This window comes from Leptinotarsa decemlineata, unplaced genomic scaffold (assembly GCF_025532065.1).
Source record: "Leptinotarsa decemlineata unplaced genomic scaffold, Ldec_3_MD MMD2_tig00001019_RagTag_RagTag, whole genome shotgun sequence".
NCBI lineage: Eukaryota > Metazoa > Arthropoda > Insecta > Coleoptera > Chrysomelidae > Leptinotarsa > Leptinotarsa decemlineata.
In genome coordinates, this window is record NW_027412557.1 from 3,019,115 (window position 1) to 3,043,710 (window position 24,596).

General features: G+C 33.8%; 1 protein-coding gene across 4 annotated transcripts in view; it reads right to left on the minus strand.

Annotated features, from left to right (window-relative positions):
• Window positions 1-24,596, minus strand: part of LOC111512424 (juvenile hormone esterase) — a 90,793-nt gene that overhangs the window by 14,747 nt on the left and 51,450 nt on the right. For all 4 annotated transcript variants that reach the window (XM_074175330.1, XM_074175332.1, XM_074175331.1 and 1 more), the window contains 2 exons: window positions 17,400-17,569; window positions 13,575-13,710 (listed from right to left, as the gene is read on the minus strand). In XM_074175330.1, the coding sequence (XP_074031431.1) occupies window positions 13,575-13,710; window positions 17,400-17,569 (306 nt within the window). The remainder of the gene's footprint in view (window positions 1-13,574; window positions 13,711-17,399; window positions 17,570-24,596) is intronic.

Below are 24,596 nucleotides of genomic sequence, written 5' to 3' on the forward strand. Positions count from 1 at the left end.
TGCTTAATATTTTGAAGTTATTGTTCAATGAATTGATAGTTAAAACATTAGTGCATTCCATAATATCTTCCAATGGATAAGTTATTATTTTGCTGACTTTGAAATCGCGTATATACTGATCCATTTTTGGGTTTTAGAATTAGCAATAGAGTAATAGAATTAGTAGTAGAGTAATATAATATAGAGTATGATCAACAGATTAATTAATTAGGGGATTTGACCCAATCTGGAAATGCATAAGACTAGAGACGTTGTTTGATTTGGACTTATAAACCTAAAGATAAACAGTGTGAAAACGCGGTGATTACTTCGATGTTGAGTTGTGTCTTGTGTTTAGTCGTTCGGTGGTGTTTTCCTTGATTGGTTTTTTTGTCGTATCTGTTTTTGTGGTATTACGAGGGTTGTGTGTTACTTCCGTATATTTAAAGGTTTTTCTTCGTGGAATTTGGATATTGAGGGGTGTTTCTTCACTTTCTTCTTTCTGGGTTTGTTTTTCTGTATTAAATGGTGTACCTGGCTCACTGTTTGCTTTGGTCCCTTCAAATATAAAACGGGTTGATTCTAGCTCGGCAGCTGTATAAATTTGGTTGTCAACAAACAACTTGTTGTTTTTTATGAAACAATTTTTCTCTTCGTTTTGTCTAGCAAGATAAAGATGTCTTCTGAGGATTTTTCCTTCTTCTCTTTGTTCAACTGTTAAGTCATTTGCAATGTGAATTTGCATACTTTTTAATTTACTGGCATTTTTCAAAATCATAGACTTCTTGAGGAAAGAGGTGAATTCAATTTTTAGCGGACATTTTCCAGATTTACCTAAGGAATACACGTTGTTCAGATCCGATTCATCTAGGTTGATATCTAAAAGATTTTTTAGAATGTTTATGGTTTCATCTGCTTTCAGTATTTCGTTGTCTCTCCTTTCTATGCCAAAAATCACGATGTTATTTTTCTTTCCTGCTCTTTCGATGTATTCTATTTTGCTTTTTAGTTTTTGATTTTCTCTCTCAACCTTCTCGACTTTGTGTTTCATTTCCTCTACTTGAAGAGATATCCTAACTTCAACCGCCTCTATCGTAGCTTTCAAATCTTTCTTGCATCTGACCAACTCTTCAAAAATTTGTTTGTTCGTGATTTCGATTTCAGACATATTCAACGTGTACGGTCTGCTTTATATTCGATGAATTTTGTTGCTGATAAGATAATCGTTTGTATTGATTTTTATATTCTGACTGCTGTTTATATGTGATCAAATGCAGAAATATGATGTAGATCGTTTAGGAACTCGGAATTGAATCTCATTAGGTAAACATGATGTACTCATATTCGTATCTTGTTTTGGAAAATAACTGTGATGTATAATTTACGTGATATTCTCTAAACTAACTGGAGCGATCAATGATATGTACTTCACAGTATTGCAGACTACACACATATAGCCCACACATGTTGGAAATTTTGCCATAGTGTAGTGGAAATCGTATTGAAAATCCTACGAAATATAAGCGCATATATACAGAGTGAATCAATATTGGAAATACATCGTTTGGAACCCCACATAACCCTTCTCCCTCGAAATTTGTTAGAAATAAAGCTGAGTCGTTTTGTGGAGTTAACGGTGGAACAGTTTTGCATGCGACGGTTTTGCGTGCGTTTTCGACCGTTTTACGTGCCTTTATTTGTTATCGTTTCTTCGTTATTGTCCTTTTTTTTCTATTTCAATATGACTGTCATTTATCACTTAACGCGTTTCGCTAACCAAGTAAGCATCATCAGGAGATGACTGAAGTCCACGCTTCGTCGTATAGAAGTTCGTTTTGCGAATTTTCAGACTCCTGAACGGAACCTTGTGGAACACTCAGCTTAACTTCTGGTACAGAGTGGTGTCGTCAGCCAATCAGAATGGAGAAATCGAATATCAGTAGAATGATGGTGTTAGATGAAATTGAATTGAAGAACGTGGGTCGAATAATAATAATAATAGTGATAAAACATTAAAACTCAACTTGTGTTAAAGAGTGGTGTCGGTCAGCCAATCAGAATGGAGGAATCAAATATCGGTCGATTAATTGTGTTAGATGATATTCAATTGGAGAATGTGGGTCGAAAAATAATAATAATAGTGATGAAACATTAAAACTTTGAAAGTGACGTAGTCAGCGTGGAAGGTGGTGGCGTGGTAGAAAATGTGTGAGGATTTGTGGAAATGAATAAGTTATTAGGAAAAAAAATGGCGCAACTGTCAGAAAGGCACTAAGTTGTATATTCGCTAATAATAATCGAATCTTCGCGTACAGAACGTCAAATGAAAGGATGAAAAAATGCAGAATTCATCGACGAGAGAATACAACATGTCAGAAAGGCATTAAGTCACAATTTCTCATGATATTTGGATCTTAACGTGCAGCACATCAAATGAAAGAGAAACGAATGCAGAATACATCTACAGAGAAAAAACAAAGATGGCGCAACATGTCAGAAAGGAACTAAGCCACATCTTCGTTAATGACAATTGAATCTCATCGTGTAGTACATTGAATGAAAGGGAAAAGGATCCAGAACTCGTCGACAAAAAAAACAAAGATGCCGCAATATGTCATAAATGCACGAACACGCGTCTTCGTTGATAATAGTCGCATCGTTACGTGCAGCATATCAAATGAAAGGAGATATGTTGAATTTATCAACAAAGAAAAAACAAAAGAGGCAACCAGAAGGGCACTGAACCATATTTTCGTTAATAATAGTCGGATCGTCACTTCTTACATGACTTCTTCACTCAAGACTGAAATGTTTAGAAGATACCAACGGAGAAATGAATAAGAAATGAATAAGTCATCTTGCGATGACTATATGTTCTGGTGTGCTTCGATAGGTATCGAATGATGCGTGCAATTTCGATAATTCCAGCGACATGATTATTCCAAGACATATTGGTGTCCATTTGAACCCCAACAAACTTATTGAAGCAGAAGGTGGAACCCCAAAAAATAGGAGATATAGTACACCAAGTCAGTGAAGAGCGGCATTTTTCTGCAGAAAAAGGTTTGAATATCTTCAAATTTTCCAAATATCTGTAACAGAAAGACAAAACTCAGCTGCGGAACGCTTTTATCTACTAAAGTTAAGTATGTGTCGGTAGTGTGTAATGAAGTTCTTCATTAAATTCACTGGTTGCGCCCTCTGGAGGATGTTTGTTGCGATACACCATAGATGGCAATATTTATTGTTTATCATCTCGAATCCGAATGGAAATAGAAAAAACAACGTTTTAACGCTTTGTAGACGTGTTTGATGCTCTATGGGTGATTTTTGACCAACACCCATTATCCATATTTTCATCATTATCCCGATTGTATGACCACCACACATTCAATATTATCGGGATTGCGCGCAATCCTGATGATGCTTACTTGGTTAGCGAAACGCGTTAAGTGATAAATGACTGCCATATTGAAATAGAAAAAAAAACGACAATAACGACAGAACGATAACGGATAAAGGCACGTAAAACGATCGAAAACGCACGCAAAACCGTCGCATGCAAAACTGTCGAATACTTCACTTTCCCTATTTTCAAACGTTAACTCCACAAAACGACTCAGCTTTATTTCTGCCAAATTTCGAGAGAGACGGGTTATGTGGGGTTCCAAACGATGTATTTCCAATATTGATTCACTCTGTATTTTTGACGCTTATATTTCGTAGGATTTTCAATACGATTTTCACCACACTATGGCAAAATTTCCAATATGTGTGGGCTACTATTTCTCCAAACTGAAACTCACTTTCCAAATGTAACTGATATATCAATCGCAAACATGTTATGATTTCGATATATTTTGAAGTAATAATATTTAATATTGAACGAATAGTTATGAAGAAAATTATTTGCATTGTATTCTGAAAGCTTTGGAACCGTTTCTGACGAGTGATCAATGCACACCGAATGAATTTCTGAATACCTGTTGATGATCTTGATCTTCCCTAATATTTATAAACATTCATATTATGCTGAAGTTGTAACTTTGCCCCCGGTCACAGTACTACGACAAAATGCTTGATGTGCATTCATGCAACTGTATTTGAAGATAGTTTTATATTCCTATATATATTATAATCGTATCAATTTTGATGACTATGAACTTGGAATAACGAAAGATGGAATTGTGAATAATGTGTGTTTTTGTTTCAGAATATCGAAGTTGAGGTTAAAATATCTTTCAATTTATGTATTCACCTGAATGGATTTGAATTATTTTATGACGATTTTTCATATTCGTCTGTATCGTTACTTTGCTATGTTTATATGTCCAAGAACTCAGAACTACGAACAAATGAAACTCAGGTTATCTACATATAATAGACTCGTCCGGTGTCTATATCAAAGGGTGCTATTTTGAATGGGAATTTCGAAAAAACTACAATACGAAATGAATTTCCAAATATCATAATTAAAATCGAATGTCTAATATACATCATCTGTAATAATGTTCTGAATGAAATTCAAGATAGAAAATACCACGTTTTGTTGAAACGACCCAACGAATCAGAATTTAAAATGACAGACAAACTTATATTCTTTATTTCTGAAATGTCCTGCTTTTGTCAACCTTGTATCTTTCAATGTGATGTTTATTTATCACTATAAACTCTCGTATATAATTCTTCGTTATTGCATATTTTTGACAACTTTCTCTGTATAGGATGAGTTTTCAGTTTCAAAAAAAAAGATGTGTGTGATATGCATTTTATTTATTTTGGTAGTATATTATAAAGCCATTTATATAAAATATCAACGTGATTGAGACTGCAGCCGAACAAATTTCCTTTGGAATGATCCATACAGAACGGCATCTGTTTCTTGAATTTTGGAATACACCACCATGAATCTTCAAAGTCTTACAAATTCACTACGGTTTCAAATGAAACGACACTATTCGGTTTCCCAATATCCATCAACTCTTTGAACACAATAGCGTATTTTCATGATGAAAATTCTTCTAAGTGAGGGCGATACGCCTCCGTCACTCGGTGAGGCAGAAATGATACTTTATCTCCCAAATCCTACAAGACCGCCTCACCAAATTTACTTTCCACGATTTTGGCTGTGAACATCCTCTGCGGCATCTCCACAGGCAAATTTGCTACTTTGATACTTGGCTTCCTCTTCACGATCGAACTCGCATTCAATTTTCGTAAATCCATCTGAGAAAAATTTAAAAAAAAGTTAATGTTGTGATTCACAATATATGCGAATACTATCTCAAACAAACCACGAAATAAAAAACATTTGACGGAAATCATCCAACATATATATCGAGAAAAATTTTGGAAATCAAATGTCAAACTTAAAAACACTTACTTTCAAGTAGAATCGGTGCACTTGTCACTGGTTTCACTTTCAACGGATGCAACTAACTCATTCCGCCATGCAGGACGTATATTTATACTGAAATAAGTGATGACATATCTCAAAATCAAATAAAGATCCTCTGTTTCGTCACTTGGAGAACTACGTATCTCCGGATGCAGATTCAGCATTGACAGTGATCAATGTCACCTTGGATATGAATATAAAAATTAGTAATGACATGAATTGAAGTGATTATATTTTTAGGAGTGATTAATTTTTTTGGGAAAGAAAGTTTTTGGCTTTCTACTACTCTCTTTGGAAGATTCTCTCATCCTTTTTTTTTGTATCAGATGGAATAGTAGAAAGCCGAAAACTTTCTTTCCCAAAAAAATTAATCACTCCTAAAAATATAACCCCTTCAATTCAAATAAGATTCCTCTTGGCTGGGATTGAATCAAATAGGTGAATGAATGTCATTACGATGTCATCGATGACATAAGCAGATCAAGCTTATTTCGTGACATTCAAAATCGTAATTCATGAATGAAGTGTGTATATTTTCTATAATGTTATCCAATTTGGTACTGAAGAGCCTTAGGGCAAGTGTCTTAAGGCGAAACATCGGTGTATATCAGTAAGGGTGACAGTGTTCTATGTGAGTACAATTTATTACCATTCATTCAAAGTAGAACTCATGTGAATGATATCTGATCCTTATTCCACAACAAATGTTTGAAATACAAACTGAGTAGAGAAAAGTATCTTCTGTATAATTCAGTGTTCATATAGAAGTATTTGTTTCGAAAGAATTATTTTCTTTCGTGCAATTCGATGTTTATATGAAAGTAGCTGTTTCAGGAGGACTTTCTTCCAGTTTGTGTCTGGAAGTTACTTCTTTGCATGATCTACACATTCATGTATAGAGTTTCAAATTGATTACTTCCTTCCTTTCTTTGGAAGATTTTCTCATCCCTCTTTTTTTTGTATCAGATGGAGTAGTAGAAAGCCAAAAACTTTCTTTCCCAAAAGAAAAGTAATGACATATTCTGAAATGGAACAAAGAAAACCAAAGAGTCTTTGTTAGATGACTATTCAGCGTTGACATTGATCCATGTCACCTTGGAAATGAATAGCGCAACAAACACATGAATTCTGCTTTTTTTTGAAGTGATACATGTGATGATGCGACTATTATTAGTGAAGATACAACTTTGTGTCCTCTTGGCATCGTCTTCCTTTTTTTTCCTGTCGATGAATTCTGCATTCGTTTCCCTGTCATTTGATGTGCTGCACGTTGAGATCCAACTATCATTAACGGAGATATGGCTCAAAGTCCTTCTGACAAACTGCGCCATCTTTGTTTTTTCTCTGTCGATAAATTTTGCATTTCCTCTCCTTTCATTTGACGTGCTGTACGTGACGATTCGACAATTATTAACGAAGATGTGGCTGAGTGCCCTTCTGACATGTTGCGCCATCTTTGTTTTTCCTCTGTCAATGAATTCTGCATTTTTTTTCTTCCATTTGATGTGCTGCACGTTGAGACTCAGCTATCATTGTTGAAGATAAGGGTTAGTGCTCTTCTGACATGTTGCACCATATTTGTTTTTTCTTCGTCGATAAATTCTGCAATTCTTATTCTTTCCTTTCACATGCTGTACGTGACGATCCGAAGTTTTTTCAATGATTTTCGTTGCAGTTCCTTCTGTGCTGTTTCACATTAGGCGCTCGATATTATATTTTTTATAGTCTACAAATGAAATCATTTGAAATGAGTACCCACATCGACCTGTTGCTGCTAGTATTATGAAAATAGGTTATGAGGTCCTTTTGGCTTCATAAAATGAATAACTATATTTTTTGACATCTAAACGAATCCATTGATGTCAAAATCGTCGGAATCGAACGACCGGAAGTGAAAACCGGAAGTGACATGTTTTTGACGTATTCGAAACCCTCTCACCCTAAGGCATCCAAAAAATATTATATGTTTCAGTTTAGGATGAATTTTTCATTTTTTGTCAACAAATTCTGCGTTTAGAATCAACCTTCTGCAATTGGATTACACTCGTAGTTTTCATAACCCAACAACTTTTGATTTCAAGTATGTTCAATGATTTTTTTTCAATGTGCAATTTTTCCTATGCTATTTCATACTATACGCTGTATATTATACTTTTCATAACCTACAAATGAAATCATTTGAAATGAGTACCCACATCGGTCTGTTGCTGCTAGTATAATGAAAATAGGTTATAAGGCCCTTTTGGCTCCGAAAAATGATCAATTATGTTTAATGGCATGTAAACGAATCCATTGATGTCGAAATCATCGAAATCGGACGACCGGAAGTGAAAACCAGAAGTGGCCGTTTTTTAATGGATTCGAGACCTTCTCATCCTGAGGAATCCAAATATATCCTATGTTTTAGTATAAAATGATTTTTTCACTTTCTTTGTCAATAAATTCTGCGTTTTGAATCAAGCTTCTGCAATTGGAATAAACTTATAGTTGTTCATAACCCAACATTTTTCAATTCCAAGTTTGTTCAATGATTTTCGTTGAATTCGCAATTCTTACTATGTTATTTCACATTAGGCGTTGGATATTATATTCGTTACGCCATCTTTGTTTTTTCTCTGTTGATACACTCTGTATTCTCTTTCCTTCCATTTGATGTGCTGCACGTTGAGATTACGTTAAATATCATTACCGAAGATTTGGCTCAGTGCCTTTCCGACATTTTCGTCATCTTTGCTTTCTCTTTGTCGATGAATTCTGCATTTCTTATCCTTTCATTTGACGTGCTGTACGCGATCCGATCATTATCAGTGAATATACAACTTAGTGCCCTTCTGACAGTTGCGCTATTATTTTTTGTAATAACTTATTCATTTCCACAAATCCTCACACACGCCACCACCTCCCACGCTGACTACGTCACTTTCAAGGTTTTGATGTTTTATCACTATTATTATTATTATTATTGTATCAATCGAGCAATATTTGATTTTTCCATTCTGATTGGCTGACCGACACTACTCTGTAACAGAAGTTAGTTTGGGTGTTCCACAAGGTTCCGTTCAAGAGTTCGAAAATTCGCAAAATGAATCTTCATATGACAAAGCATGGACTTCAGTCATTTCCTGATGATGCTTACTGGGTTAGCGAAACGCATTAGGTGATAAATGACTGTCATATTGAAATACGAAGAAATAACGACAATAAGATGAAACGATAACGAATAAACGCACGTAAAACGGTCGAAAACGCACGCAAACGATCGAAAACGAACGCAAACGGTCGAAAACACACGCAAACGATCGAAAACGCACGCAAACGATCGAAAACGCACGCAAAACGGTGGCACGCAAAACGGTCGAAACGTTTGTAAAACGGTGGCTTTCCCCATTTTCGAATGTTAACTCCACAATACGTAACTCTTCGACACCTTTGGTGCCATCTCCTTCTTCTCCTGATGGTGCCAACTTGGTTAACAAAGATACGAGGCTTAGTGTCCTTCTGACATGTTGGAACGCTAGACTTCTGTTTAACCGACATGTATTTTTTCTTAAATGATGTATTTTGAAACGCCCTGTATACACATTAATATCATATTTTGAACCGACATGTTCTTTTCCTTGAATGATATATTTTGACGCACCCTGTACACTTCGACGCCATATTTGTTTTCAATGATATATTTTGAGATACCTTGTAGACATTGAGGGATCGCACGTTGAAAACTTACAGCCTCGTGGAACTGTTATGTTTTTTTTCCCAAATGATGTATTTTGACGCATCCTGTATACTTCGACGCCATGTTTGTTTTCAATGATGTATTTTGAGATACCTTGTAACAATGAGGGATCGTACTTTGAAACGATACAGCCTCATTGATCTGTAACATTTTTTCTTAATGATGTATTTTGACGCACCCTGTACACTTCGATGTCATGTTTTTTCTCTTAATGATGTATTTTGAGACATCTTGTATACAATGAGGGTTCGCAGGTTGAGTTGTCATATTGTTTCTTAAATCTGATTCATCATTATAAAATATATCATATTCGCGCTTCCAATTTTCATCGAGTCTTTCACGCCTAATTTTGAAACCGGCAACACCTGCTTGCGCCAGCAACCGGTAAAACCTCGATACCATCTCCATCTCTCTTTGCCTCGATTACGTCACACGCGTCTCTCGCTCTTACACACACATACACATCTTTACATGAAATGTTAATTAATTCCCAAATCTAAGTATATTTTCCTATCTTCAACATGATAATGACGAAATAAAAAAAAATGCTGTCAAGTATAATGAATGAGTCAATTTCGGTCCCGATAAAACTAACGCTATGAATACCCAACATTCGCAGTTACTTTCAATATCTTACGTTGGTGTAGAGACTAAGGACAATGTCTACCACGCGGACGTCGTGGGTTCGATTCTCATAACTATAAACTTTTTTCAGTTAGAATCTCGTGACTGGAACGAGACAAGGGGGCCGAGGGGTGAGGCGGAGTCCCAAAGGGGGCCGAGTTCCACGCTTGAATCGCTACGATACTCATTCCATCCTGCGTCGATGATGTCACCCGTTTCTCTCTTCCACTCACTAAAGTTTCTCTCTGAAATACTTAACAGCGACGCACGACCTTGAAGTAGGCTCGTACATACATTGTTCATCTACTGTTTTAGAGTGAGGAATTAGTTTACTTCATCTCCTGAAGATGATAACTCGGTTGGTTAAACGCGCATTGATAAAGGTGTTACATTTCTGGTGTTCGGGAGCAGTGCCTGTTTTATTTTTATGTCACTCCAGAGGATTCAGTTCTACCTTTCACTTTGTTACTATATATAGACATTATATCAACCACAGTTCATTCATTGTTGAATAGTGAATTGATCGGAATCAAATTTTGTGATATGAGGAATTGAATGACCTTGAAAGTAACGAAAATACAAAAAGGAATGATGCCCCCAAAGTTGTCAAAAGATTAACGGTCGAAGAACATTCATCAGCAGATAGTGGAGAAAAGAAGAAAATAACACGCCAATCGGAGGTAGAAGAAAAACGGCGCACAAGGTCAACCAGTTAGAGATACTAAATTATACTGAAAGTAATTAAAATATATACATATAGTTCACTACATTATTTAACACTTGTTCATTATGGTCTTCTGTAACCAATTTCACATAATTACCTGTGCGCAGTGTTCACACCTGCTGCCAAACTAGTAAATATACCATCCGTACTATTTTTTTTGTACCTTGAGAGAGCTGTCTGACTTGTCCTTTAGTCCTTCTCCAAAAAACACTGCAGCCTCTTGGGCTTATTGCGTTTATTCGTACTAAACAAGCCAGGATTTATCAGACTTGAGCCCGAGACACACTTCTTCATACACCTCTCCGATCCGACTCCGGTTTGATTTTGCCACAAAAGCGGATCGGTGCAGGATCGCCAGTGGGTAATCACACTTGTTATACATGTTTCCGACTTCTTTTCGATTTACCATTCCGGCTTGTTACAATTGCCACTATCGCCAGTGTCGATTCAAACAATATCTCGGAAGGTAATCTGGTTTTAATGACATTTTTTAAATTTATTTTGAAGAAAAAATACTCAAATATCATACAAACTCCAAGCGATACGCGTCTCGCAGCTGGAGAACAGACTGCACGATCGGATCATGCTCGGATACAGGAACGGAGTCGGGTGGAAGCGGGGTTGGCCACGTATCGGAACGATGTGAACTACTGTATTCGGACTAAAGTACTATTTCCCTCTCATACACTCGTCCGACTGTATGATGGGAGTCGGATCTGAAGGGTGTATGACAGGTGTGTCCCGTCCTTTAATGTATCACTAACAAATATTGTTAACAAGAAAAACTTAATGATATGGATTCATATATTAGGGACTTTTATACACAAAAATTACAAACAGAGAGTAAATTTCAACGTATGCAATTCGTCATGTTCTCACAAATAAGAATATGAATATTTACAAGTATAATTGAAAATAAATTCACAATTCATCATTCACATCTCTATGTGTACTCGTATTATTATAGGTTTATTCATATGTTTTAATTCACATTTGTTATCATTGTTCATCACGTGGGGCACTCTGTAGTGTTGAAATCTTTTTGAACAAGGACTTACCCTATAGAATATACAGCAACTCTGCAAATGTGCAGTCATCAATGAACAATGGCCATATTGAGAATAGAACACTGAATGAAATATAAAACATATTACATATGATGAAATTGGCCGATACTTGTTGAAAATCCATAACTAACGTATTCAAAAAAAATGTTATTGTGAGATTTTCACTAAACAGTTTTACAAAAACGCAACACATGTTTTGCCATACAATGGCTTTTTCGGGCATATCTTTACTAACTATATTCTCTATATATTATCTGCTCAATAAACCCAATTTTACTATTTGAAGTACCTACATTTCAAATACCTGACTTTTACCTGAATTTGTAATGGATTAAATAACCTGATCTTAGGTCCCAGTTTCCACATTTGAAATAATATTTAGTAACGGGGAGTTATTCAATTCTAAGTGATCATTCAGTGAATTACCCGAATTCTTGAATCTGTTGATTTGTAAACATTCTAGTAAGACTGAGTTTCAAAAACGCCGTATACATGATTGAACTCATCTCCTTCTGCTAAAAGATGGTTTGCAAATGTAGAAGTGGTCTTTTTATTCACAAAACTATTTCAATGCTCTTTGAATATTTCGGAAAATGTTCTACCTGTTTGGCCAATATACTGTTTTTGGCAAGAGCCACAAGTCAGCTCATATACTTCTAATATATCCAACACCGAAGTTCTGTCTTTATTGTTTTTAATACATTTACTTGGACTATTATTCGTTCTGTAAGATACGTTTACGCATTCTCTCTTCAAAAAACAGTCAATGTTATTGGTTGGTTCACCCAAATGTGAAAATGTCCTATAACCGACGTTATCGCATCTTGAATTTGGGTGATCTGGTCTATCAAAATACCTGCTTTTGTTGTTTTTTGGAAAGAATAGAGTCTATAATATCTACCTTATAACCGTTGTTGACCGCCATTTGTTTGATAAAACCCAGCTCTCTATGGAAATTACTCTCAGACAGTGGAATATTCAATAGTCTGTGAAGCATAATATTGAATGCAGCAACTTTATGCTGGTAAGGGTGTGTAGAGGAATTATGTAAGATAATGTTCGTGTAAGATGGTTTGTGGAAAATTGCATGTTCATGTTTATTGTTATTTTTCGTAATGGTTAAGTCTACATAATTTATTGAATTATCTACCTACCTCTCAGTGGTGAATTTTATTGACGAGTGAATGGAATTGACATATTCAACGAACTTGCCTAATTGCCTATCTGTACCAGTAAAACAAACAGTACAAGAAACTGTTACTTAACTGATTATTATGGATTCCAAACTCTATGTTATCCATGAAAATTTCTACAAAGGACTCAAAAGGTTCCTCATTACTAGTCGTTTACTGCGTGAATAAAATTTTGGAAATGATTTTGAGATAGACACACAGGAAATTTCAGATTTACTTATTATTTGACCATCTCATAGATAGACTAACTGAAGTTTTTAAATTTACTTATTATTTGTCTATTGGCCAAACAGGAAGAACATTTTCCCAAAGAATTGAAGAGCATAGAAAACGTTTGGTAAATAGAAAGACTAATTTTACATTTTCAAACCACCTTTTAGCAGAAGGACATGAGTTCAATCATGAATACGACGTGTTACATTTAGAAGAGAAGAGTTTGAAACTCAATCTTCTGATATGTTTAGAAATCAATAGATTCAAGAATCCGGGTAATTTACTGAATGATCAATTACAGTTGAATAACTCCCCGTTACTAAATATTTATTCAAATGTGGAAACTTGGACATAAGCTCAGGTAATTCAATTTACAAACTCAGGTACTTGAAATTGTAAAATTAGGTATATTAAGTATTGCATATGTAGACTGTAGTTAGAAAAGACACGCCTGAGGAAGCCATTTTATGACAAAATACGCGTTTTCGTAAAACTGTTTATTGAAAATTTTACAATAAAGTGTTTTTTGAATAAGTTGAAACATGAATTAGACTGGACTTTTATCTCTACACCAAACCGTTATTTTAACACCTCGACACGTGTTATCCTTATTCATACCATAGATACCTCTGTTACCTACCTGTTACATTGGGTAAATATAAAAGACCGTCCATCACACCTTGATATGAAAATTGATATAAATAAACTGGAGAAAACTTCGAAGCCAGTTCAGCGTGGCGACTTGCAGGTGTAATGAATGTATCACCACTCAGGAACTAGAATGAAAATGATTCATTGAAAATATATTATTGGAAAAATAATCGAATATGTATGATACTGTACGAAAAAATGTTATTATAGACCAGGGCTGAGCGCTTCAAAAATGGTAAACAGTGAAAAAAAATAATACTAAGATGAAATTCTTCAGAAAAGGAGAAGAATATGATAAAAATGGAAGAACAAATAAATTACGAACGAAGTTCTAAAAGTGGGAGGGGGTGAGTTTTTAAGAGTAAAAAATGGTTTATCTCGATTTCCGGCAAAACTACAAATTCTATGGAAAAAAGTTAAATGGCAAAGTTGTAGGTAATATACAACTTTTGTATTCACAATTTTTTCAAATAACCTCAAAATTTATTACAACTCACTTTGACTTAATATCAAAAAAGGACCCTAATTTTCAATTGAAATATCAGCTTCTTTCAAAAAGTCGGTATGCTTTTTGTTCGTTGGAATATCTACTTTCTGATGGTATAAAAAATATACATTACTGTAGTAAATGTTCTCAGAAAATGCAAAAAATCGAAAAAAAAACACGAATTCGAATTCTTTTTTATTCATTAATAAAATTTACTCTTCAATTACAAATACAATTACAAAAAACGTGAGATTCTATGTTACATTAATGAACAAAATGATTGCAAATCGAAATATACTACTATAATTAACAAACAAATAAGTTAATAAAGTTAATATTTAATAAGACATCTACAATATTTTGAGAGGGTTGTAGAATATTCTTCAAATAATATTTGTAGATGCGCTTTGAAAATAATTTGTAAACTTGAGTCACCTATGGAAAATTTTAGCCCATTTCATAGAGAAGTGAGGAAGGAGCTAGAAGGGTCTGGGCCTTACACTATGTCAATATTTTCAGGAATTATTGGTAGTGATGGGGAATGTTCCTCAATTTGGGTTATTATAGCAAATGCAAGTATGAATAGAATAAAGTTGAGTTTATTTTTTTTTTTCAAATTCACTTCGAAATGTATTCAAATTAATGTTTCAAATGTTGGGTTTTAATTTTCAAAGGGATTCGTTTCTAATTCACATATTGGCAACAGCGCCTATATCAAGTTGAAATAATATATACGTACCTAGATATCCTACTTTAAAAAAGGAAAATTATCTTTATAAATCAACAATTAGGGCAAAATATAAATTATAGTTCAAAGTATTTAAATAATTTTTCAAAGAAAAAGGTTGAAATGATAAGTTTAAAATGCGTTGTTTTAGAGCTCTTTTATGAAAACTACTTGATTTTCGTCAGGAGGAACATTCCCAATTCTGTAAATTACCACGGAGAGTATGAAGAAGAAATGAATTTTGGCAGTGTGAACTTCAAAAACATTTCAGACATCCGTTAAAATAAAAGAATATATAGCCATGGATATATTATTGCTATTTCAAAGAATATCGATTACGATAGACAGTAAAAAAGATATGGAAACTTATTTACAATACGAGCTTGCACCTTTTCCACTGTCACTTTTTACAGAAAATGGCCTCAGAAAAAATGTAAAATCTCAACTCTACGAATTATTCATGAATGTGAATAGACCAACGTATTCTGACGGCATAGTGCATGTTATCGACGATGGATTTTTACAGCACAAAGTGATTTGGCAGAAAAATGAAACGGTGGAAGAGATCATGAATGAATATTTGCGCTATGTAGATAAACATTACGCATCAATCAGCTATATTGTCTTTGATGGGTACCCCGGAATAAAAAATTCAGTTACAGTTACAACAGTAACACTAGCTACTTCACCTAAATGAGGAGAACGTAGTAGTAGAAAAACTTCAGAAAATATTTCAGAGTTTGATTATCAAAACCGTAAAAAATACCATCCTGCAAAAACAATTTTTATCTAACGTGAAAAATAAGGACAAAATAATGAACTTTAATGAAAAGATTACAATCACAAGGGTTTTTCTGAAAACAAGTAGAAGAAGATGCTGATACTGACATAAGACATAATAAGGACCTCGATAGAAATTGACAAAGATACTAATAAAATTGTCATTGTTGTGGGTCAAGATATTGATCTTTTGGTCCTTTAAAATCAATTGAATTCAATTAATCATGGCATTTATTTTCTCAAATCAGGTTCTGGAAATGTGAGTATTGTTGCATTTTTGCATTGTTTTTCGGGTTGCGATACACCATCTGGATTTGCCGAAAAAGGAAAGAAAAGTATCATAAATTCATTATTAGACGCTTACAATTTGTCAAGTTTGACCAATGTCTTTTATAAGAAAGATTAAAGTAAAGAAAATATAAAAAATGGATTACAATTAAAGAAATTTATTTATCTAAAAATTAAAGAATAACAGTGAATCAATTAAGATTTCACAAATATCAATTGACAAAAATTGAATCATCTTTAATTTTGGCAAACCTCCCACCTACAGAAGGATCAGCAGAACAACATTGTTACAGGCCATATTATCAGCTTCAAACTTGGTTGGGTAACGAACTGATAGAAACATATTGGGGCTGGAAGCAACATCAACATGGAATTATGCCCAAATTTACAGAATAGCTATTAATTCCGGAAATATTGCTTAAAACTATTTGCTGCAGCTGTGAAACTGGATGTAACAGTCGAAAATATGGTTCAAAATGCACAAATTTATGCACAAATTGTCATGGTTTTGAAAATTGCTTCAATGTGAAAGAAAAAACCTACGAGAAAGTTAATGATTCAGATGAAATTGTGGATGAAGAAATTATATTGGAGGCAAAGAAGGTGGTGGTTTTGAAGATTTCGAAGATCAACTAGAATTAAAAAGGTTTGAAGAATCTAACGATGAAGAAATGCCATCAAAGAGACAAAAACTAATGGAATAACGTTTTTAAAAATATTGTAATCAATAACGTAATCTGAATAAAGTATCTAAATTCAATAGTACGATTTACATGTATATTTATATTTTATGAGATTTTCTATGACATGAATGTAATTATAATTCAATAAATGAACTTTTTAACTGAATAAAATTTCAGGAATCACATTTTTTTAAGAAATTGTACATAAAGATTGGAAAAAAAATTTAGAATTCGAGTTTTTTTCGATTTTTTGCATTTTCTGATAACATTTACTATAGTAACAAATTTTTTACACCATCAGAAAGTAGAGATTCCAACAAATGGAAAGTACACCAACTTTTTGAAAAAAAAACTGATATTTTGACTCGAGAATTTTCGATTGAAAATTAGGGTGTTTTTTCGATATAAATACTCAAGGTGAAAAAATGAATATATCAAATCAAATGAATTACAGTGTATTTGAGACATAGCATTATAGTCATTTTGCTACATCAACTCAAATAATTATATTTCATTTGACGATAAAATAGGTGAGGCCGAAGAATATTCCAGGAACTTCCTTCACTAGCACACAGGTTTTTCTAACCATTCGAAAAAACTATTTTTGATGTGTTTGATTCTCCAAACAAATTCACCTGTGCTAGAAGAAATGTATTCTGTGAATAATTCACCAAGTTCTCTTATATTCATTGTAAGTCACCAAGATGATACAACGAAAAATTTAGGAAGGATTTTATGATAAAGCATGAAAAATTCCCAGAATAATCATTATGAGTATTTTGTTTTGGAATGAATAATTCATTTAATTTTCTACAACTGGGAAAAATTAACAAAACAAATTATATTTACCCTAATGAATGCTCCAGGATCATTCTTGAATGTTCCATTCGTATAAATAGATTTATATTTTGAAGCCGCAATTCCCACATCATTGTCTGCCACATGCAGTCTTGAATCTATAATATAACTTGCATTTTGATCATATGAGCCTCCTATCCTTGCGATTTCCTCAACAGTCACTGGAAATAAAGCAATAATTTTTTAGTAGTAAAAGTAGGTATTTTCGCTTAAAAAAACACTGTGAAGTCAAAAAAGAGTCGGAACCATGCTGCGCAATGTAAGAACTATATATAAGTATTCATTCATTTAGCTCATTTGGCCAAGGTAGATATTCTTCACTAGACAAATATTTGTACAGAAAAGTTGTTTCAATGAATATAGATTCAGTAGCGAAAGTTATCTCATTTCTTTCCCGAAAAATACCTCAAACACTTTTAGTTATCTTTATTATGTTTTTTCTTTCGATGATCATGTACAGAATTACCTCTTTTTCGGAAATATAGCAAAATACTGCAACTTCGTCATTTATGAGTTTTATTCAAAGTAATTTACTGGCTACTTCCTTAGAAAAAACAGTTTGAAGTTTCATACACAACTTTAGGTTTGTCACTACATGAAAAAGCGGCAAAAATGCGTTTGGTTATTTTCCAACCTCGATTAATAAACTGAAATGTTAGCACCATATTAGATTATAATCCAGTTATTAATTTGATCAGAGATCTGAATCTTCATATATTTCAAACACTTGTGATTACGGTAGAGGACGGTTTAAAATACACCACCTTGAAAGCAAATGACGAACTTTCGTTACCAACTTGAACCTGCTTGATGAAGACAGAGACAGGTCAGATATTAAACGGGATTGAGGATCAGACTCTTCACTTCAAGCTTCCATAATTACTTGCCAAATCGTAAAGTGAGAGATCATTGTATCTGAGAATCATGAACCTAAGTAAACTTTATAATTCGAAAATATAATTGTCCAGTCACTTTAGGTCGATTTAGGCCTGTATTTCGGAAAGTTGACATACCCAGCTGTGAATTCGTATAAACTTTGTAATCTGGCATTATTAAAGTATTTTTAAAATTCACATATGATTCAACGGCCGCAACTTCAAAAATTGGGGGTCAAAAGTAAAAAAAAACGACTTTTTGCAGGTTTTTTGCCAATATCACGTTTCCAATTGGTTTTATGCTAATTGTATTCGTTATCAAAATTGTAGAGAATTGAATTCTCTACAACTTTTGTTTCGAACATTTTTCCATACGTTGAATCGTTTTTGAGATAGAGGGCAGCGCGAGCGCAGATTTTACATTAACAAATACATTATATTTAAATACTTTTTTCATTAGTGAACTATGACTATGAATTCAATATTCAACTATGAATTAAATAATGCCATTTATTCCTGTATTTCAAAAAGTCATTTAGGGATATACTTCAATTACATTTTAATTGTATTCTCTTTTACGGTAATTGCATTTTAAGTAGAAAATAATTTAGTGAATCTTTTTTAAAATTTTGTTCCTTCACGCTTCAAGCGGCTGTGATACGACTTCTGCGCTCTTTAAAAAAGGAAAAAAACGTTTTCAAGAACATTTTAGAAACTATCTAATTTGGATGAACTTACCGCAGAATTTGAAGAAGAAAACTGCCCGGTTCAAACATTATTTGATAGTGGATTGCAAACTTTATTAGCTGTTTATAAGGCTCCAAAGTCTGTAGATACTATCGATCATCTTAGTTATGCACAATATGTCAAGCTAACAAAGCTCAATAAACCTGTCCAGTTATCAAATATCCCATCAACAAGTGGAGCGGCTCACCAAAATTTTAATCGTGTTTATTACCAAATTCAAACTTGGTTAGGACATGATTTGGAACCCCAGGAATGGGGTTGGATAATGCGTAACCGATCGCTAAAACATATCATGACCATTTTACCACCTGCTCCAGATGAGTTACTCAATACGATATTCTGTAACTGCAAAAGTGGTTGTGGTTCAAGATGTGGATGCAGGAAAGTGGGGTTGCAATGCTCTTTAGCTTGTGGCCAGTGTAATGGGCAAGCTTGTCTTAATGCTGTACCATATGAGACCGATGTTAACGAAGATAGGTCCTTTGATCCAGAAATCATGGAAGAATTGGAAACGAATCTGGGTGAAGATGATTATTCCTGTAATCATTTTATCTGTTTTTTTAATTTAGACATTCACAAATGTATCAAATGAGATTTTCTAATAAAAATATTATTCAAAATTTCATTTATCTTCCATTCATTTTTATTCATTAAAGGATAATTACTATAGATTGGATTTAAATTATAATGTAATATATATTTTTCCCTCTACAAATTTATAACCACACCGCAAGATAAGTGTTAATAAATAAATTGATACTTAATTGAAAATAAATAATTAATGAAAAAAATATTTAAATATAATGTATTTGTTGATAGAAAAATGAAATTATTTTCAATTATTCATTAAGTAATAATTCATAAACCTTAAATGAGCTGATTTCGATCGGGACAACCAGTTGATTTCAAATAATATTTAATCTGCGCTCGCGCTGCCCTCTATCTCAAAAACGATTCAAGGTATGGAAAAATGTTTCAAACAAAAGTTGTAGAAAATTCAATTCTCTACAATATCGATAACTGATACAATTAGCATAAAATCCATTGGAAACGAGATATTGGCAAAAAACCTGCAAAAAGTCGTTTTTTTTAATTTTGACCCCCAATTTTTGAAGTTGCGGCCGTCGAATCATATGTGAATTTTGAGAATACTTTGATGATTCCAAAATACAAAGTTTATACAAATTTACAGCTGGGTATATCTACTTACCTAGGCAAAGCTAGCTGTAAGCTATAAGCTGTTGTTGCTGGAGCTGTTATGTTCTCAATGTTCACGAGGAAAAAAATCATTATTTAGGAACCACTATTGAATTCATTCCAGCATTTCTTCTCATTTCGGATTATATTCTTCTCTTCTGCAGATGAAAACTTTCTGATGACTAATTTTTCAATTCAATAACTCAAAAAACTACATCAGATTTATTATCAAGGGTTGTAGAAGGAATAAATTTGGCACTTCTCAGTTTCTTCAACGGATTCAATAAATTCTCAGAAGTGACTGACGTTTTTGCCTTGATCTATTTCTTGCAGTGGCGTACGGAAATATATAGAATAACAACCTTGACAATAATGTTTTCGTTTTTAAGCAATACTATTTCTGAGAATAAAGACCTACTATTATGGAATTGTACTAGAAAAATGAAGTGTTCATTTGATGTGTAACAGCGGAAAATAAATTGAACGATGATTACTGTTCAGAACAATGCTTTATTCTGTCTTCAAATATATTATCTAGTCACTCATTCGATTACTCAGGTTTACATAAGAAACCAAACACAAAGATACATGTGTCTGACTCAACCCCGAAATAACTAATTAACTGGCAACAGCTTGAATAACAAGAAAAATTGTTATAACAATAATAATAATAACAATATGTATACCTAATCACTAATTAAGTAATTTCGTTACAGATGACAAACTTCTGGTAACCACATTTTATTATCGTGAATGAAATTAATTTGTTCATGTTTACCAATAAAAACGATCCAGTTTCTAGTCTGATTTAGTCGCGAATGCCTCAATGATGGGTATCATTTACTGATTACTACTCTCCTCTTTATCAATTATCAATCAATAGATCCAAGAATCGTGTGCATTGAGTAGACGTAATGAGGCAAAAATCATCACTTCTGCATCTGTTCATTAGGGTGCCTATCATTCAGACAGGGCCGCGCCGCCTCTGTGTGCGAAGTGTGCGGCGCACACAGGCGCCAAGACAATAGAGGCGCCGCCATCGAAATTATTTTTGTTACACTTACACAACAACATATTCTTTGTACTGGAGTATCGATAAGTATACTTAGATGATGCCGCAGAAGTTACGTCCGTGCCTCTCCCTGATACACCATTGTCACCGCCAAGACAATTATCGTCACCAATGCCAACTTTTTCCAAAGATGACCCTTGACTCTGACCAAAAGTTTTCAGTGCTACTTTGATCCACTATTTGATAGAAAATCCGATTAAACAAATTAAACAGTATGATTTTCCGCGTGACTCTTCGAAGCGAACATTTTCCGAGTATTATTATGAAGGGCATTTAGGAAACGATGAAAAGTATCACAAAGAGTGGCTGCTGTATTCAGTATCCAAAAATGCCGTTTATTGCTTCTGTTTCAAGCTATTTCAAATTTATGTCTAATAAATAAATATTTTTCAATAATACTCAATTGTACACCTAACGTTTCACACTTAGAGCAAATTAGTATTATAATAAGATTGGTCTATTTTAACACAGAACATTGAAAGTTGGAAATAAGGGAGCATTTTCTAGCTTTCTGTCCAATTATCCACACAACTAGCGCCGGATTAACGTCATTTATAGTACAAAAACTAGCCGAATTCAGTTTGAACATTAACAACTCAAGGGGACAGGGCTATGATAATGGATCAAATATACGCGGTAAGAATATTGGTCTCCAAAAAAGATTGCTGGATCTTAATCCCCGCGCTTTTTATGTATCGTGCATTAGCCATCGTTTAAATTCAATAATAAACGACGCTGCCAATCTCGATCATCATACAACTGGATTTTTCAGTATTGTGCAAGAATTAAATATATATTTGGTCAATCAGAACAAATGCTATCAATCCGCTGTTTACAAATTTACCAGAAATTTATGATGCCTTACATGAAATATCAAATGGTATATCATATGATCAGAAGGCAAAATATGACCCTAAATGTCTAGCAAAAAAATATGCTCCTTTTCATCAATTTGTTCACTAAATATATGCCATATGATATTGACAAAAGTAAATTTTGTGATCAAAATTCTGCAGTCGATATGAATATGCAAGTTGCTTTAGATGCTTTAACGGAATTAAATAAATTTTTGATAGAACTTAGAACCGACGCAAATTTTGAGGAAATCGTAAATGATGTCATGAAAATCAGATGTCGAAGCTGAATTTGAAATTTCCAGATCCAGACCCCTACGACGTCGTAAGACTCCAAAAATTTTTGATTATGAACACAAAGACCATACTATAAATGATCCGAAAACCGCTTTTAAAATTAATGTATTTTTTTAAATATAAGATCAAGCTTTATCCGCCGTTGACGAAAGATTCAATTTAACCCTCTTCTTGGCAAATGTATATTTTGACACCTAGAATTTTTTCAGCAATTTTATTGGTTTCTTGAGCGTCCTATCATGCATATTTTTTCGTCTCATATATTTGCAAAAAAAAATACAGAATGTTAATTATAATTCACATTGCCTGAAGAGTACCAGTTGATGGCTCAAGCATCAATGTGTATTTCAATTAACATTGCTATGAATAAGAAGAAATTTAATTAGATATAAAAAGACTAAAACAGCAAATTATGTGTGTATATTATATTGCACATCAACAACTTAACAATAATCTATTATTTATTCATATTGCATTTGCTGCAAGTAACAGTTGTTATTCCAGTCTTGCAATTGCGACACCTCTTTTTTTCCCCAAATTTTGGAAAATGACCGACTTGGTCAAACCTTACATCATCAAGAGGTCTTTGAATAACCGGCTTGTTTATTCTGTTTATGTTCTGAGTTAGTACAGGGGGTCTGCCTTTGCGGTTTTTGTTATAAATTGCATTGGCCACATTGATCCGAAATTCTTTCAAAGATAGGTGTTTAGAGTTTTGCCCTTCATTGAGAAGCTGAAATTCTCTTCTATAAAATATCCAGGCATTATTGATACACACATTTAATAACTGAGAAAATATGCACATGTAATATTTATGTGTTCTATAGCCAGTACGATATAGAGCAACTAACATGTCAGCTAGATCCACACCTCCCATATGTTGATTGTAATGTTTGATTATTTGAGGGCATTGAACATCAATTTTAGATTTCGCTTCCTTCGAGTATCTCTTTATAGAAGATATGGGTTGTGAACTGACATAAGAACTAGCAATAGTTACACACTTTGAATCCGCCCATTTCACTACTGCTACTTTATTGTTATTGTCACATAGTTCCTCAGAGTGACCTCGTTTGTTTTTCAGTAGATCCTTATCGGAGCTGAATTGGCAGCCGGCCAATCGATTTGATCTTAGTGTACCTAAAGAAAGTATTCCATAATTGCTCCGTAAGTAGGATATCAAATTTATAGACGCAAAAAAATTATCGAAATACACCACTGAACATGATTTATGAGCTATTGTTTGGCATAAAGCCAGAACTGTTTTTCCAGATATACCACATGATTCTTCTTGTTCTGAAAAAGCACAACTCTCAAAAGTATTTTCACCACCATAAAACAGAAAGTCGTAAACAAAACCAGAAACTCCAGCTCTTACAAACATTTTTATTCCCCACTTCTTGGGTTTTTTTGGCATATACCTTTATAGGGCACCATCATTTCATCTATGCTCATTTTCTTTTCTTCCTCTATTTTTAAAAAGTTTTGTCTTAGTCTTTCGGAAATTGGTCTAATTTTGAAATATCTATCAGTTTTACAATCGTCCGTATTATCAACAAAATGAAGATACCTTCTCAGTAGCTGATACCTTTTGAGACTCATTTTTTGCGAAATCAAGGGGTACTGCAAAGCATTACTCCAATAATCTGTATATGATGGTAATGTAACTACTCCCATATACAGTTCAATGGCGACAAATGCCTTAATTTCTTGAATGTTCGTATTCAAGGATACACCTTTTTTTTGAACCGAATATAAATTTGTGTTTTCAACAATCAAATCGAAGAGTGAATCCTCAAAGAATTGAGTAAAATATTCACAAGTGATTGATCCACCTTCTTTTTTTTCAGTGCGGTCAGTGGACTCAGGTCATTTTTGGCCCCAAAAAATGAGTTGCATTCCTCGTAGAATTGGTACCATTTCAGTGGAAGCGCTTCTTGAAGCAAGAGCCGAATCGATCCCTCTACGAAACCCTTTTTCACTTGGAAGGATCGATCGCAGCTTGAGAAATGGTTCTTATGGAGATTCTGTGAAACGTGTTCTTCCTTACGAATCAGTAGAGAGTTGTCCTGAAAATCTAGAGAAGAAAATTGGATTGGATAATTTAGGAAACACTTGTTACATGAATAGCATTTTACAAGTGTTG